We start from the raw sequence: 15,000 nt of genomic DNA, 5'->3' as shown, positions 1-15,000 counted from the left end.
CGCTTGCAAACTTCTGTGAGCCCTTACATGACGAAAACGTCGCCTCCGAGGAACGTCGGGAAACGCTTTGATAGCACGGTTGTTGCAGTTTTGTGAAACCCCTTGTCGTCTCATCGATCATCATCATTGTCATCATCATCAACATCAACATCAATCATCATCAACATCATCAACATCATCATCGTGAACATCGTCATTGCTATCGCCGTCACACTTTGTTGTTCCATTGAATTGCGTAGGTAACACGCAAGGACTTCGTTAGGCTTTTTCTTTTTTATACAAAAATTTGGTTTTATCAACGGAGTTGATAATGTAAATTGGCCACCGTACAGAGATTCTAAAAGCTGACGTTTCGAGCGTTAGCCCTTCGTCAGAGCGAATCGAGGGATTATGGGTTACGTGTAGTTTTTATAGTAGAGTAGGAGCTACGCTATTGGTGGTAACATGGCAACGTGAAAAATAGGAATATATTAGTTAAATGAAAAGCGTTCGTAAATACCGTGAGGATTAAGGGTGCCGATTTGAAAGATGAATTTTTGTTCCAGATTCTTGCGGCTTTCCGTCGTACCTAGATGTAGGGAAAGGCCACAGATAGCCATGTGTTTTTTGGAGTGGTTAGGCAGATTAAAATGGCGAGCGACTGGCTTAGATGCATCCTTGTCATTCTTCTCAACATCGCGAAGGTGTTCGCGGAATCGGTCACCTAGTCGTCTACCTGTCTCACCAATGTATAATTTATTGCATAACGTACAGGTTATGCAATAAATGACATTTGCGGAGGTACATGTGAAACGATCGGTGATCTTAACAGATCGCTTAGGTCCCGATATCTTGCTAGTGTTAACAATGAAAAGACAAGTTTTGCATCGTGAGCGCGCGCATTTGAAAGTGCCGGGTTGCTCGTTAACATCGTAGCTTTTTTTGGCTGCATGATAAGTATGCACGAGTTATGCCAGTGATTATAAGGGAGTCTTTGTTTACATTTTCTGCCTCATTAGCAGGAGGCTATGGTTTTCTAATCAGTTTGTCAAAAACAAAGTACTGAATATTGAAATTACATGGCATAATGATCTATCTCTGAAAATTTGAACGGGATATACCAGGCAAATAATCTCTGAGCAATGATGCTTTAAAAATTCGAAATTTTACAAAGAATGTACGGGTTCGTTATCGCTTTTGCTTCCCAAGAATTTATCACTTTTTAAATAAGTAATTTGACCTTTTGAAGTCATTTTGTAAATTGCATGATCGCTTTTGAGAGCAAACTTGTATGTTTACGATCATTTCAATTCACTAGAACTTGTTTTAGGTGATAAATTTACCTGGTCACAACAAATTCTAAATCTAGCATTAGATTTTGTAATTGAATCGAACTCATTACCAGAAATTTAAGACAAAATGGCGGACGCCCAGACTCGACCCAGACCTTCCACTCTCTAAGAATGGCTGCCGATCGTTATAGAGAAATGTATGGAGAAAATTGAAGAAGTGGAAATTTCAGATCTAAAGTGGCATACACGACATTTGCCGACCTCTAAATGTAAAGTGTACGTACCATATCATTATTTACGGTAGTTTTGGTCTCTCGAAAGTTCGCCAACGTGCCGCCAACAACACATTTTACGAACGGCTGTTACAGTTCCTTGAGCTCTCTAATTCTTTCAAAAAAGCTCAGAGGTGCCTACCTTGATGTGAATCCTTGGTGCCGACCTCTCTAATCGTCGATCGATGTTCAAACTTTAAAACGTGATAAAAATTAGCCTTTATCCATTCCCCAAATTGCCGCCCAAATTGCGATAAAAGAGGTAAAAATACATCCATTTCTGCGATAAAAGCGGTACAAAACGCACCACTGCGCTTATTATTCCTTGTGAAAAGTAGGGTTTCTGTCTCCAGTTTGTTTTGATCGCCATCTTTACAGGTGGGTACTTCATATATGATTATTATTATACAGAATATCGCTGGCTAAGTGTACTGTGGGCCCTGATTTTACTCTGCCAAGTCACACGCATGAAACGAAGTTGTTTCTTCTCTCTAAGATCGTCATTCGAACAGGAGCCCAGACTCTAGTTTCCCCTTTTTCATTCTCTCTTGTATTGACAACCTCACAAAAGAAATTAAATTGATTCAGATCCTTTGATAGTGTGTTATTTCAGTCCTTGTTTTTTCTATGTACTGCTTTCTTTATGCCGCCATCTTGATAATTTGAAACCGCGTGCCAAATACTTCGCGGGTGCAAAATGTCGCCGATTTCTGGTAATGTTAAAATTGAATAAGACTTAAGCAAAAGAAATGACATGCATATCTTGGCAAGATTTGATTATCGATGCGTGTGAGTGAGATGAGTGTAGTCCCGAGAAAGAATACTGTTTTCAATTGACTTTTCAACAACCTGAGCACATGTCATCTGCACTGTAATGATCATTTGAGTCTAGCCAAAACAGTGAAACCAAGTGATTTCTCACCAGTTGATAAATGATGTTCGGCTAAAGTCTGTACCATAACCTTCATCCGGACCTCTGGATCCCAAGACTAAAAGGCCGATCATCGAAAGCATTTAGTAAACTAAGGTTAGTTACCCTAACGAAATTTAAGCGATATTCTTGCGGCCGTGGGACCTACAGATAGGACCTTTATGCACTGTATTACCTCACGTTTTTTTGAAATAAGTAACTGGACAACAGTTCAGATTGTCCCACCTGTTAACACTGGGCCAGTTTGAAGAACGGAATCAAAATTCTTCATTTCGACAAAAAAATGCCTCTTTAATAGACACAAATATTAAGCATTTTAAGAGTATTTTTTCATTTTCACGAAGAAAATCTTACAGAATATCGTTAATTTTCCCTTTTTCTTAAAAAAACGTATACGTAAAAAAATCCTGTAACTTGCCTAATAGTTCAGAGTTTCTCCAGGCTTGTCAAAAATTCGTATATCTTTGTTAACGACACTATAAGTCCTAATGTGAAAGCTGTTTTCTGTTTATTTGGTTAGTCTTAACTTGAAAGTGAACAATGCAGTGCTTGTAAAAGCAACGACGTCTTTCAAATGCAAAGTTCTGCTGGTATTAGAATTCGTCAATCCAATGTTTTCCTGAATAACTTCAAAATCCCACTGCTAGTTCGTCCAACCTCTAAGCATCGAACTCTCCTTTAGTAACCAAGTCATAATCCTTTTTGCGTTCTCTTCGTGATACAAGAAGTTTGACAATCATAAGCAGCAAGATTGCCAAACACATGCAAACGATAAAGTACAGTGTTTTCATCGAAATCTCACTAAAACGTGGAAAATACGGGGACGCCTTGGGAGTTTCAAATATTGAGATATCATCGGACCTTTCTCCGTCCATCACAAATATCTCTGAGGTATCTTTAGGCAAAGTGTTATTCGTGTGATTTCCATTCTTAATAATCTCAACCGATAACATTATCAACGCAGTCGTTGTGTTAATCCGCCTCAGTGTGTCCTCCTTAACGAACGATCCATTCTTTGGAATCAGATCAAGACTCCTGTTTGATGAAGCAAAGGAATCCTTTAAGACTTCTTGACTTGGATCAACTGCAACCAATGTTAAAACCATGAAAAGGAAGTAAGACAAAAGCTTCATTTTAGCGATCCCGCTCATGATCCATGAACTGATTTGCTTAGGAACTTTAAAGTGGGTGACCCAATCAAAAATTTATCAACTACAGCTTACGCCACACGTGACGCAACAGGTGCTTCATTAATTCTCTAGGACAGGTAAATGAGCAGCTAATTATCTTAACAAAAGAGAGTTTCCAAGTTTTAATTTCCATCACGTAATCTTTAAGTGATAAAATCGGAAATTCTGTGGCGCGATTTCTGTATTGAGAATTACAAGGAAAACGTTCCGTGGGTTGTGAGAGGCGTATATCCAACTTCCAGGCTCAATCCTGAGGCCCGACAATAGATTTCCTTTTAAACAAGTCCTCTTCTCTCGAAACGATCAAGGAGATAGAAATATGTCCATGTTGTGACCCTTGTACCTTAGATGATCCCCCCTCCCAATCTTTTGTCGTCGCTTTTGTGAGGGGTAGAGTTTCTTGGGTTCTAGTGGTCTCTTTAATGTGTATTATCTCATCGCAATCCTAACAATGGTTCTGTAAACTTTGAATGTCTAACACAAAACCACTCCAAAGAAAACCCAAGACTTCCACTGTATCACCAAAAACCATGTGGTTGCCTCTAGGACCTTGGTTGAAACGTACATGCACAAAATGTAAAAGCAACAAACTGTCCAAGTCTCCAAACGAAGTCACGCGGAAGAGATTTCGACGGTTGGTAACATTTGCACGTTTGATGTTGGCTTGATTCAACGGATAAAAGAAAATGCTCCATAAACGCTTCAAGTCGCAACCTTTCTTCCCAAAATCCGTTTTACTGACAGTCAGATAAATAAAGTCACCTGAAGTTTACTGTGTTGTGTGGCGTGCTTTAATTTATGGGTTTTAGGGACGGTTCATTTCACCTTCCTCAGAAACACGTCGTCTAATATATACGTTACAGTTAAATTTAAATTCAGGTTAATTTTAATTGCAACCCGGGTCATTTTATTTTAAGCTTGTTTGAAATTGAAAGTAGGATACATCAACAAAAACCCATCAATTATTAGCAAGTGCGTGTAATATATTGGTAAGTAAATTGGTCCTAGAAGTAGCAATTCAAGAGGTGAGTGGATGAACTTAGTGTAGATTAAATTTTTCATGACTATTTTATAAAACCCCAGTGGTTGTTAAGTCTATAGGCACTGATTTTTAAATAGTTAGCATTAAGGTTGGGGTTAGGCATAGTTTGCATGATAACCGATTCTACTTTTCTTTCTCAGAGCTTTTTAGAAGGACATTAATTATATTGTTCATTGATGACTCTCCTTAGGTGGGCAGGGGGCAACAATATTGAACTATCCTCTAAGGAATAAAACAACTGAAACATACATGCCGTATTGTTGATTTTTAATGTGCTTATTTATTTGCTCTATCTTTTGCTTACTTCAAATTCGTAATAATCAAAAGCAAGTAAAAACATTTGAAAAGTCAGGAAAAAGGGTTACATAATCTATTGATTAGAAGTCATTTTGTAGGCTCTTGTAAGTGTTATTTTGTTTTTAAGGTGATTCCCATGAAAATTACGTACTATCCAGATTTTTTTCAAACTTGGCACAATTTATATTCATACACAGGAAATTTTAAAAATGCAATCAAACGATGGGGTGACCGTGCTTGTTTTCGCGCTGTATGCCCTTTATTCTAAGAGTTTGTTTACCGAATTTCGCGAGAAGCGTTCGAAACTACAATAGATCAACCGAAAGAATTGTTGTTATGTAGCAAAAGCTACTAAATATTACTGAAAACTTGAACCTGCTTGTTTTTCCGGGCTATAATCTTTAAGAAAGTGATTTCAAATTGCTCAATCTTGCAAAGAAATGTAACCAAATTGGTTTGCTACAGTCATCCGGCCTTGCTCTCAGTCACCCTTCCAGACCCTTTCAATATCAGGCTCCAAATGCAGTTTCACGTCATTTATAGGTAAATACTACAACTTCTAGTATATCCAACTTTTTTTCTCCTCAAAATATGTTCTCCGTGTACCTATTATGAGTAAATAAAACCATTAAAATTGGGGGTCACCGTGCTCGTTTTTTCACAACAAGATGATAAATGGATGGCAAAGGGCAATTTCGGTTTCAAAATGATCATTCTCCGCGACAGGTCTGGGGCAAGTTCCGAAAAAACACCTTCTTATCCGAGAAGAGTTATCATGATTGCTCTTAAAAGCTGTTGAACAGCAAAAGCAATCTCCGAAGTCGCAATGTTATGTGCAGTATGGGATGCGCGGTGCAAAACAAGGAAATCACCTTAAGGACGGTGTCTACTAATTCAAAGGTATTTTTGCGCGGTTTTATGAATATGCGGGAAAAGCAGATCTCAACAAGTGGTATTAAAATCGAAAAAGAATATTGGGGGTAACCACGCATTTTTCAAAGATAATTAATCAACAATATTTGCAAAAAGCTTTTAAATACAAAGCAACGTATGGCGTTGGTTACCCCAATTTTCTTTTTGGATACCAAGGGCACTTGCTAAGTTCTGCTTTCTCAGCATAAATTTAAACCGCGCAAAAATATCCCTGCATTAGTAAGCATCACCGATAGGAAATCCGAGTCTCTCGAGATGCGCAGAACGTATGCGCAATAACAATAGTAGGCATCGTCCCAATCTCGACCCCAGAGCTCTTCTCTTGACCGAGGGAGAGAAGAGCTCTGGGGAACCCTGAAACAAAGTGTCTTCTCATTGGTTTTCGTGAAGAACAATTAAAAGCGTCTCTAATTGGTGCATTCATGTAAGCACGAGGATTGAGCAGGCGCCGTAATGTTTAAATAGCCAATTTTTGGCTATAAGAACCCTACGGCTCATGTTCTCCTACATAGAGTTTCCCAGGGCCTTGGGGCGACCCGAAGCTCTGGTGACGAGAATGTCAAATGAACTGTTTGGTTTTTTGTTTTTTTTTAAATTTATATTTCTGAGTCTATTTGCAGTTATAAATCCAAACTTTGTGATTATTTTGGCACAGCCCCTTCAAGTTTGAATAAAGGAGCGTTTCCTTTTCCACTTCATTAATTTTCAGCGACACATAATCTTGAAGTTCGAACTTCTTCTTTTCTCTTCTTCCCTTTCTGGTGTATGATAACTGCAGAAAGCAGACTGCTGGCTGCCTACAAATAGCGCTGATAAGCAGTATTAAAGTCTAAGCACGCATTTCAAATAGTACTGAGTATTTTAAGTCTTAGCACCCATTTTAGAGCGGTTAGCTAGCTTTCAATAACTGTGATTTAGGTTTAGTCTGCAGTGCGTGGTCTGCAGTTTGGAAGTGTCAGACACCACTCCCGTTCAATGTCTGGCTAATCCGCTTTTTCAAATTATTGACCATTCTCCTGCTCTGTATTCAATGTCTCACTACTAGCTGTGACTTGTCCACTCATTTGTGGCTTTTTGATTTCTTTTCTCCGAGAGATTCCGAAAACAGCCTCATACGGCATTTTGGCAATTGCTCTGGCGGTATGTTTTTTTTTTACATGCGGTTTCTCCAAGATGATGACAGCATTTGTTTGGTGACGAGTTCTTTTCTTCGATTAAACTGCAAAGGTTTTTTTTTTTTGTTATTGTTCTATTTGCCCGCGCCACCATTCTTTTTTCACAGTGCGAGCGTTGTGTTTGCGGCGAAAAACGGTTTGTTATCATGACTAGAAATGATGCCTTGTTCCTAGTGTATTTTGCATAGCGATGTAAATAGACTTCGTACAATATTTGACTATTTGTCCTTCAGAATCAAGAGCCCACCTCTTGCAAGCAATTTTTGTTTTTGTTGGACTGGAGACTCAGAGCATTTTCATTCTTCTTCAAATAAATTTAGCCACCCTTTAACTTCTTCATGAAGTTCATAATACTGTGTGGATGAACTGAAATTTTTATCTCACTCTATGTCATTTACGCATGTGCGAAATGGTAGTTGAAATCCCAGGATCGGAGCGACATGGAATGTTGTGGAAGCTCAAGGGTAAATGGCACAGTCCATTGGTAGTAGTGTAAGGACAGTAAGGAAGAAGGGAAGGAAAGGGAGAGAAGGGAAGTGGAAGAAGAATGCAAGTCAAGGGGAAGATGGAGGAAGGTGATTTTTTTTCCTTATTTTCTTTCTTACCCCCGCTCCCCTAAAAATCCAGGCTCATTTTTTTTATTACATTCCCCCAAAAAGGTTCATATAACCTAGGTTGAAAAAATGTGTCCTAGGTTGTAAAAATCAACCCAGGTAGAAATTAAAATTAACCTGAATTTTAATTCAACCTGTAGCTTATACAAAGGAGAGAAAAAAGGCGTGAAGATAGATTCGATGACTGCTCGGCTAGCTCGTCCAGAATTTCGCAGAATTTCTCCCACTTCCAAATATCACTCCCCAGTCGGGCCCAGTCTTGGGCACGCTGAAAGTTGATAATTTTGCTAGTATACTGCCAAAAATCACTGCATTTACACATCTGTGACGATCTCAAAGTTCTAGGCCTGCTCGATTTCCAAGCTTCGCTCAGGATTTTGCCATGGATACATGATGTGGACAGAAGTGGTCGAACATAGGAATTCGATCAACCGTTGTCAAATTCGGCAAACAATCAAAAAGCTCAAATCAGCGCACAGTGTAGAAAAGCGATCCAAAATAACACATCCTATGACATAACGCTAACTTTTGTGAAAAAGGTCCCGATTGATTTCAGTCGATGACGACCTCATGGATCGCCGGGAAGTGTTAAAGTAGTCTTTGGGCCATCATTCCAGTAACTTCCGCGTACGAAACAAAGGTCTCGCCTGATCAACAGATTGTTCGTGATGCTAGAGCTCTGCAAGATTTTTTACCTTAAACCTCAACATACAGAAATTTAAAAAGAGAAAGAAAAAGAAAACAAGAAATGAGAACGCAAGGGAAGGATTTCACGGGTTCGACTGAAAACTGGTCTTCTTTTCTTCTCATATTTACAGTGAGTGTAGCAGGGAAGTTACTTGCAGTGGAAAAGGAAGTAGTAATCTATAATTTATTTTTGAGCGACTTCGGCATTCCAAACAAAGGTTTCAGCTGATAAACATATTCCTTTTTATGAACAAAAAAGGAAGGGAAGGATTTCACGGTGCTGACGGAAAACGAATCTTTTTCCTTCATTTCTTCCCTTATCTACAGTATTGTAATTATGCCTGAGAACCGGGTGACTTCCGCGTTCGAAACAAAGGTTTCGCATTTTGACCTTACAAGGTCATTATAAAGAAAATATGTTTCCGGTAAAATACCTTGTCAGGCTCAATCCGTTCTTACGTAGGTTAAATTGATCATCCTCATTTTACCCAGGTTGAATGTGCACTACGTTGCCCAGTATCCGACCACTTCAGTTTAAAACTGCTATAGTTTTCCTTCCTTAGCCGCAAGAATTTAGTCTGTAACATGATGAAAACAAGCTTTGCGTTTTTATCTTCGTTTCCATGGTGAAATTTGTATTTCTATATATACAGATGTCCATTGCTGGACAGTATCCGACCAGCGAGCCCAGTGTCCGACCATAGGAATAACAAATAAAAAAAAAAAGTAAATGCTTTGTTTATAGTGGAAGTGCACTTAGCTATCAAGCTAGTTTACAGGCACTCCACTGTTAACAAGGTGAAAGTAACAATTCAAACTTAACAGAAACATTATTAAGAACCCCAACTGGCGGGAGGCAACCAGTTGGCTATTTACAAAGCGTGGTGGAGTTGAATCCGGGACAACCGGAAACAAATCCAAGCCAGAGGTAAGAACGGGATTTGAACCCGGAGCAGCCGCATGCAAACCCAACGCTCTAACCACTGGACCACACTGCCTCGAACGTAACTTTCGGGGGGAGGAAGAGATATTTTTGTCTCCCTTTGCTCTTGCAAAGTACTTTGGCATTCGAATTTGGAAAATGTAAATCGACTAACGAACTAAGCATCATGAAAACACTGAGAATTCCGTTATAACTTTTGCTTCCGATAGTTATGCAAAGTGCGATGTGAAAGCAACACACGGAAAATAATTCCGCTCGATAAATCAATGAAGAAAGTTTCAATTGAGTTGTATCAGAATAGCATCACACTACGCACAGATCAATTAAAGTTAACGACATGAAATTAATCACGACTGTAGCTTATACAATGATTTTTGCTTAAACCAAAAACCTGGTCGTATTCTGAGCACGGTTAGGGTAAGACAGTTACGTAAGACAGAGATTGAGGGAAGGTATAGGTGTTTTCAGTCCTTTTTGGGGGTTGATAGCTGAATGAACTAGTACTAGGTATAGTCAAAGTAAATTCAGTTGATGACGAAAAGAACTGTGTACTAGGGTTAAGCATGTTCATCGTTGTATAGTGGTGAAGGCACAGGACTATAGATTCGAATACAGGTGAGTGCATGGTACAGTTCTTTGTTCCCTTACTATGTTGTAAAGTTGAGACGGATAAGTGTCTGAATACAGAAACCGATACCGATGTGTTGAGATGGGTAAGACAAACCTTGAGGGAAGGTATAGGTGCTTTCGGCAGTCCTTTTTGGGGGCCGGGCTGATAGGTGCATTAACTAGGTATAGTCAAAATAGTGCATATGCACCCAGGGGTAAAGTGAGGATCACGAATTTAACCTAGGTAAAAGCAAATTCAATCTGACAACGGTTTTTACCGGCAACATTTATACGTCAATAATCTTCAAGCCATTTACGTTTCAAGTTTCCAAGCATCAGGTTTCTTTTTCCAAAGGTGAACAGAAAAGCGGCTTGAACTGTGGACGTTCCAGACTTCTTGGTAAACTGATTTATATTAGTTAGACGATATAATTTCACTTTTCTTTTCTATTTCTAAAAATAATTAATTAATTAAAACCCTTCTCTTAGCAGTATTTGTCCCTCCTTTCAAATTAACAATTGGCTCTCAAATTAAAAGGGAGCGAAGAAGAAGTAAGGGAAAATGATTCTTGGAACATCATTGAAGCGAAGATTAGTCAAAGTTTAATGGTGCGCTCACTTTTATAGCCGCAAAAAGCCAGCTCTAATTTGCTTACCACTTTCCCTGATTAATTAAGGTCAAGGGAACTTTTGTGAGTATCGTCCTTCGGACTTCTGCCCAACAAGCCTTTCATGTATACAACATAATAGTTCCTCTTTGTATTTTGGATTAAAATGTGATATTCAGGACCATTTGAGTTCAATGTCATTCCCTCTCTAAAAGGTCCTAAATGAAGCAAACACAGTCCAAGGCATCAATATTGACAGATAATAAAACATACTGCTTTCAAACATAAAATCCACTCCCAGTAAGTAAATAAACCCCTTCAAGCGGCTGGTATGCCAGCTGATCTTATTGTCCACGGCTGAAAGCGGATGGCCGAGAGCGTCCAGGGAAAATATGGAATTTTGAATTGGTTTTCACATCGCGCAAAAAGAGCTCAAAGTTTTTGTAGTGTCCGGATGGGCCTTTTTTTTTACCAGCTGTTTAATGTCAATATACAATACAATACAATACAATACTTTATTGACACTCCCCAGGTGGGGCTTTTCAGTGACAATGCGACTAACAATATACACATGCCTATTAAGAATTAGTTATATAATAAATATTATCACAACATACTTAATTTAAAATTGTAATAAAATAAATACTAATAAGATACTAAAATGCTGTCATAACGTACTATTTAAAAAGTCAGTAATCAATTTATTTTTCAGGTGAAATTTAAAAGTAGAAATCGATTTTGCAGTTTTAAGGACGGTGCCTAGTATTGTTATTGCGCATACCTTCTGCGAATCTCGAGATACTCGGGTTTCCTATCGGGGATGCTTACTAATACAGGGATATTTTTGCGCGTCTTGAAACTATCCGGAGAAAGTAGATCTTAGTAAGTACTCTTGGTATCCAAAAAGAAAATTGAGGGTAACCATGCATTTTTGAGAAAGAACGCCATACATTGCTTTGTCTTTTAAAGATTTTTACAAATATTATTCATGAATTATCTTTGAAAAATGCTTGGTTACCCCCAATTTCCTTTTTGGATTTTAATAACACTTGTTAAGATCTACAGTTCCTGCACAATCATAACCGGGGCAAAAATATCTTTAATTAGTAGGCACCGTCCTTAAGAGAACGATCTAGATTGTTCCAAATGTGGACCATACGGTAATAAAATGTTCTCTGCCCGGTACTCGTCTTATACAGGGGGATGTTTAATAGTTGGCAACTTCGAGTCACACGCCCGGTAGATAATGTGGAGCTTGACCAGTCATGCATTTAAATGCCATGACAGCGTCACGGAAAAACAGCTTTTGTTTAACTGGAAACCAACGTAGATCTCTTAATACGGGGGTTATGTGATCAAATTTCCTGGTTCCTGTAATAATGCGTGCGGAAAAATTCTGCACTGACTGTAGAACCACACTGTAGAACAGTACAGTAATTTGCTAAAGACTAAGGCATTTATTACTTTTACCAGTTGGTTACGGTCAAGAACATGTTTAACCCTAATAATTTGTGCGAGAATTGACATGCAAGATTAAGTAGATTTTTAAACATAGTCATCAATATTTAGTTGTGAGTATAAAAAAATTCCTACAAACTTTTTGATTTATTCACTACTTTTTTGCATATATGATTTTCTTTTCTTGTGTAGATGCTAACCTAGTCAAACATACGTCAGCATGCGTACTTTTTAGTACCCCATCAGTACAAAGAAAACTTTTAACAGAGATTTGACTGAAACCTTTATAAAAGGAATACAAGAATGTTTGTCCTCCTTCTATTTCCGTCGAAAAAGATACAACTGACCCAACACAATAGTTTCGACCTTTTATCTGTAGTATTTTACTCGGAAGAAAAACAAACTCGGTCTGTTACAGTCTTATTCTTGGGGTTGGTCCACAACCGAAAAAGCACTCACGGCTTGGGTTTTAAACTATTTTAATTTCACTTCTCAATCACTTCGAAAGGTTATAAAAAGTCCGCCCACTAATCAATCACGCATTCCGCGTGCGTAACCGCAGTAAAAATATAACGAAAGGTAAATAACAATTTTCCGGCAGCGACATCAGCAAAAAACTGAAACAATGGAAAATTCGTAAAAAAAAAACAAAATAAATTTAATCGGGACAAGGAAATATCGAGCGTTGTAATAGATGGGGAAACTTAATCAAGCACTCGGTTTTCTTTCCCTGCTTTGACGGGGCACGAGAAGTTTAAAAAACGTGTTAATTCACTGCATTTACGAGTATCGCCAACCCAATGCATAGAAGTATCCAGCAATTTATACGATTTTTCTTGTTATATCTACCTTAAATGCTTGACGTGGTCAGAAGTTTTCTAAATAGAGGGCCACTCGCAGCGAACCACTGATGTGTCATGAAAACGCTCGTGCACAATGTTCAAAAGGTTAGTGCCAGTCCACAGGGCCATTGGCACTACGTTGACTACTGCCACTAAAACGTGTCTTTTCCAACGCATTTGCCAAACACCCATGACAGCCATATTCTGATATCGTGTCACAATCGCTAGAGACAGGCCGGTGAAAAACCATTCAATCAGTAGAGAAATAGAGGTACGGATGCCAAAACACCGAAACAACTCCAGAAGGGCTTCGTTTTGTGTAAAGACAAGATCATACAAGATCAAAAACCCGTTAACAGCCACAATGGCAGTTGATTCAGACAACATACCCATAATGGCGATATCAGCCATTAGTCTCTCCCGGCTAGGAGTTCGGAACCTTCCCCATGACAATAATTTCCTCTTGCAAAGCGCATGGCACAAATAATCAATCACAACCATTGTAAATCGTTCTATGACTTCTGAAGCTCCATGGATGATTCCAATAATAACGATCGATCTTAAATTGCCAAGATCCGCTTGTAAAATTCGAAAGATAAGAGCTGAAACAAAGTACAACGGCGACAATAGCACGAAGGAAAATCCAGGGTAAATGATGTCATAGAAACGTTGAGCACATATTCGCGAGGTTACTTTCAAGAGAAGCCCAGAAAGAGGAGCAAATACTGCGATTAACAGCTTCCCCTCAGCACCCTGTTTATTGTACACCGGATAAATCAATGAAGCTACCATAAAAAACATCAAAAAGCACAAACAACCTGGTGTTACCATACGAATGACAAATATTAGCTTTTGTCTAAGTGAACGAGTGCAGAAATGATTGGCTAAGAGATAAATCTGGAGAAGCTGATTGCTGAGGAAAATGCCATTCAGAGGAATCTTTTGTAGACGAGAGATGTTAGAATGGGATATCCCGAGGGCTTGTAATGCAACTCGATAAGATGTATCCAAGGCATAAGTAAACACGCACGCAAAACACAGTTTCCTTTTCACTCCAATTAACTGATAAGGGCGAAAAAGAATGAGAAATATAAAAAAGGACCAAAAGAAATAGAGAAAACCGCAACCAATTATATCTGACACGGATCGCATCCATTGCATTCTTAATGACCATGTGTTCACTGGGCGAAACTGGCGATTATGCACTGTTTTAAACGAGACGTAAATGGTCAGCATATACACTGCTCCCACTATAGAAGCGACCAAAAGTGTAATTAAACCTGCAATAAACATTGATTTACAAACAGTGAAAAGACCGGATGGTCTTAGTTGCTTCCAAGCCATGGCAGTCTTTTCTTCTTCCTTATTTTTCTGTATTTCGTTTTCCTCCGGGGTCACCGCATCAATAACTTCAACTCTGAGGTGTCTAGACGCCGAAAAGTCCGAGATTATGTCTTCCCTGTCGCTGTATTGTTGGTAAATAAGTTCATCGATTGGATAATAATACCATTCTCGACCGGTACTTTCAAGAGTATTGTAACCAAAAGCCTCTATTGTGAATTCAGGTTCGTCGGGATTGTATTTCTCTGTTACTCCTCGAGTAAAACTGAAAAATAAATGACTGAAGAACTCCGTCAATGTACCGCCAGTCATTTCGACCTCTATATCCAAAAAGATCCCTACAATTTGTAAATTGTAAGTTCAAAAGATGTAGTTGTTAAATTAGGCAAATTTGTGATGAAATTCAGCTGAGCTGATATTGTTAGTAGTAACTTGACTGAGCAGAAGTACAGCTCCACGAGGCCCCAAAGAGCTGAAGTTCTTTGATCAACATTCGGTGAAGACGATATTTGAAGGTGATTTGAAGATGTAATTCAGTTTTGGTTCTAGTGAGCTGAAGTTTCGAACTACCAGGGGTGTAACATGTATGGCGGTCCCCCTTATATTTACAGTGAGTGTGGCAGGGACGTCACTTGCAGTGAAAAAGGAAGTAGTAATCGATAATTTATTTTTGAGCGACTTTCGCATTCCAAACAAAGGTTTCAGCTGATAAACATATTCCTTTTTATGAACTGAAACAAAAGAATGTGTTAGGAAGAGAAGGATTTCACGGTGCTGACGGAAAACG

At 38.7% G+C, this 15,000-nt stretch overlaps 3 protein-coding genes across 6 annotated transcripts in view; 1 reads left to right on the top strand and 2 right to left on the bottom strand.

Annotated features, from left to right (window-relative positions):
• Positions 1 to 648, top strand: part of LOC138016633 (neuropeptide Y receptor type 1-like) — a 23,698-nt gene extending 23,050 nt beyond the window's left edge. For all 4 annotated transcript variants that reach the window (XM_068863826.1, XM_068863829.1, XM_068863827.1 and 1 more), the window contains one exon: positions 1 to 648. This exon is cut by the window's left edge and continues 1,722 nt beyond it. The gene's annotated coding sequence lies outside the window, so the exon portion shown is untranslated.
• LOC138016632 (uncharacterized) overlaps positions 1 to 1,974 on the bottom strand; it is a 14,470-nt gene extending 12,496 nt beyond the window's left edge. The window contains exon 1 of the mRNA XM_068863825.1: positions 1,686 to 1,974. Coding sequence (XP_068719926.1) covers positions 1,686 to 1,821 — 136 coding nt within the window. The 5' untranslated portion in view covers positions 1,822 to 1,974. The remainder of the gene's footprint in view (positions 1 to 1,685) is intronic.
• A 10,219-nt stretch (positions 1,975 to 12,193) lies between these two features.
• On the bottom strand, positions 12,194 to 14,806 carry LOC138016145 (uncharacterized). Its single transcript, XM_068863329.1, has one exon. It carries the CDS (start codon positions 14,523 to 14,525, stop codon positions 12,909 to 12,911), a length of 1,617 nt encoding a protein of 538 aa, XP_068719430.1. The 5' UTR covers positions 14,526 to 14,806; the 3' UTR covers positions 12,194 to 12,908.
• Positions 14,807 to 15,000: the final 194 nt, after the last annotated feature.

Source organism: Montipora capricornis, chromosome 9 (genome assembly GCF_036669925.1).
Source record: "Montipora capricornis isolate CH-2021 chromosome 9, ASM3666992v2, whole genome shotgun sequence".
Lineage (NCBI taxonomy): Eukaryota > Metazoa > Cnidaria > Anthozoa > Scleractinia > Acroporidae > Montipora > Montipora capricornis.
Note: the sequence above shows the minus strand (reverse complement) of the source record. Positions and strands in the feature narration are given on the sequence as shown.

Coding starts and splice junctions, on each gene's coding strand:
- LOC138016145 (XM_068863329.1), bottom strand. CDS start 14,525: ATGACTGGCGGTACATTGACGGAGTTCTTCAGTCATTTATTTTTCAGT.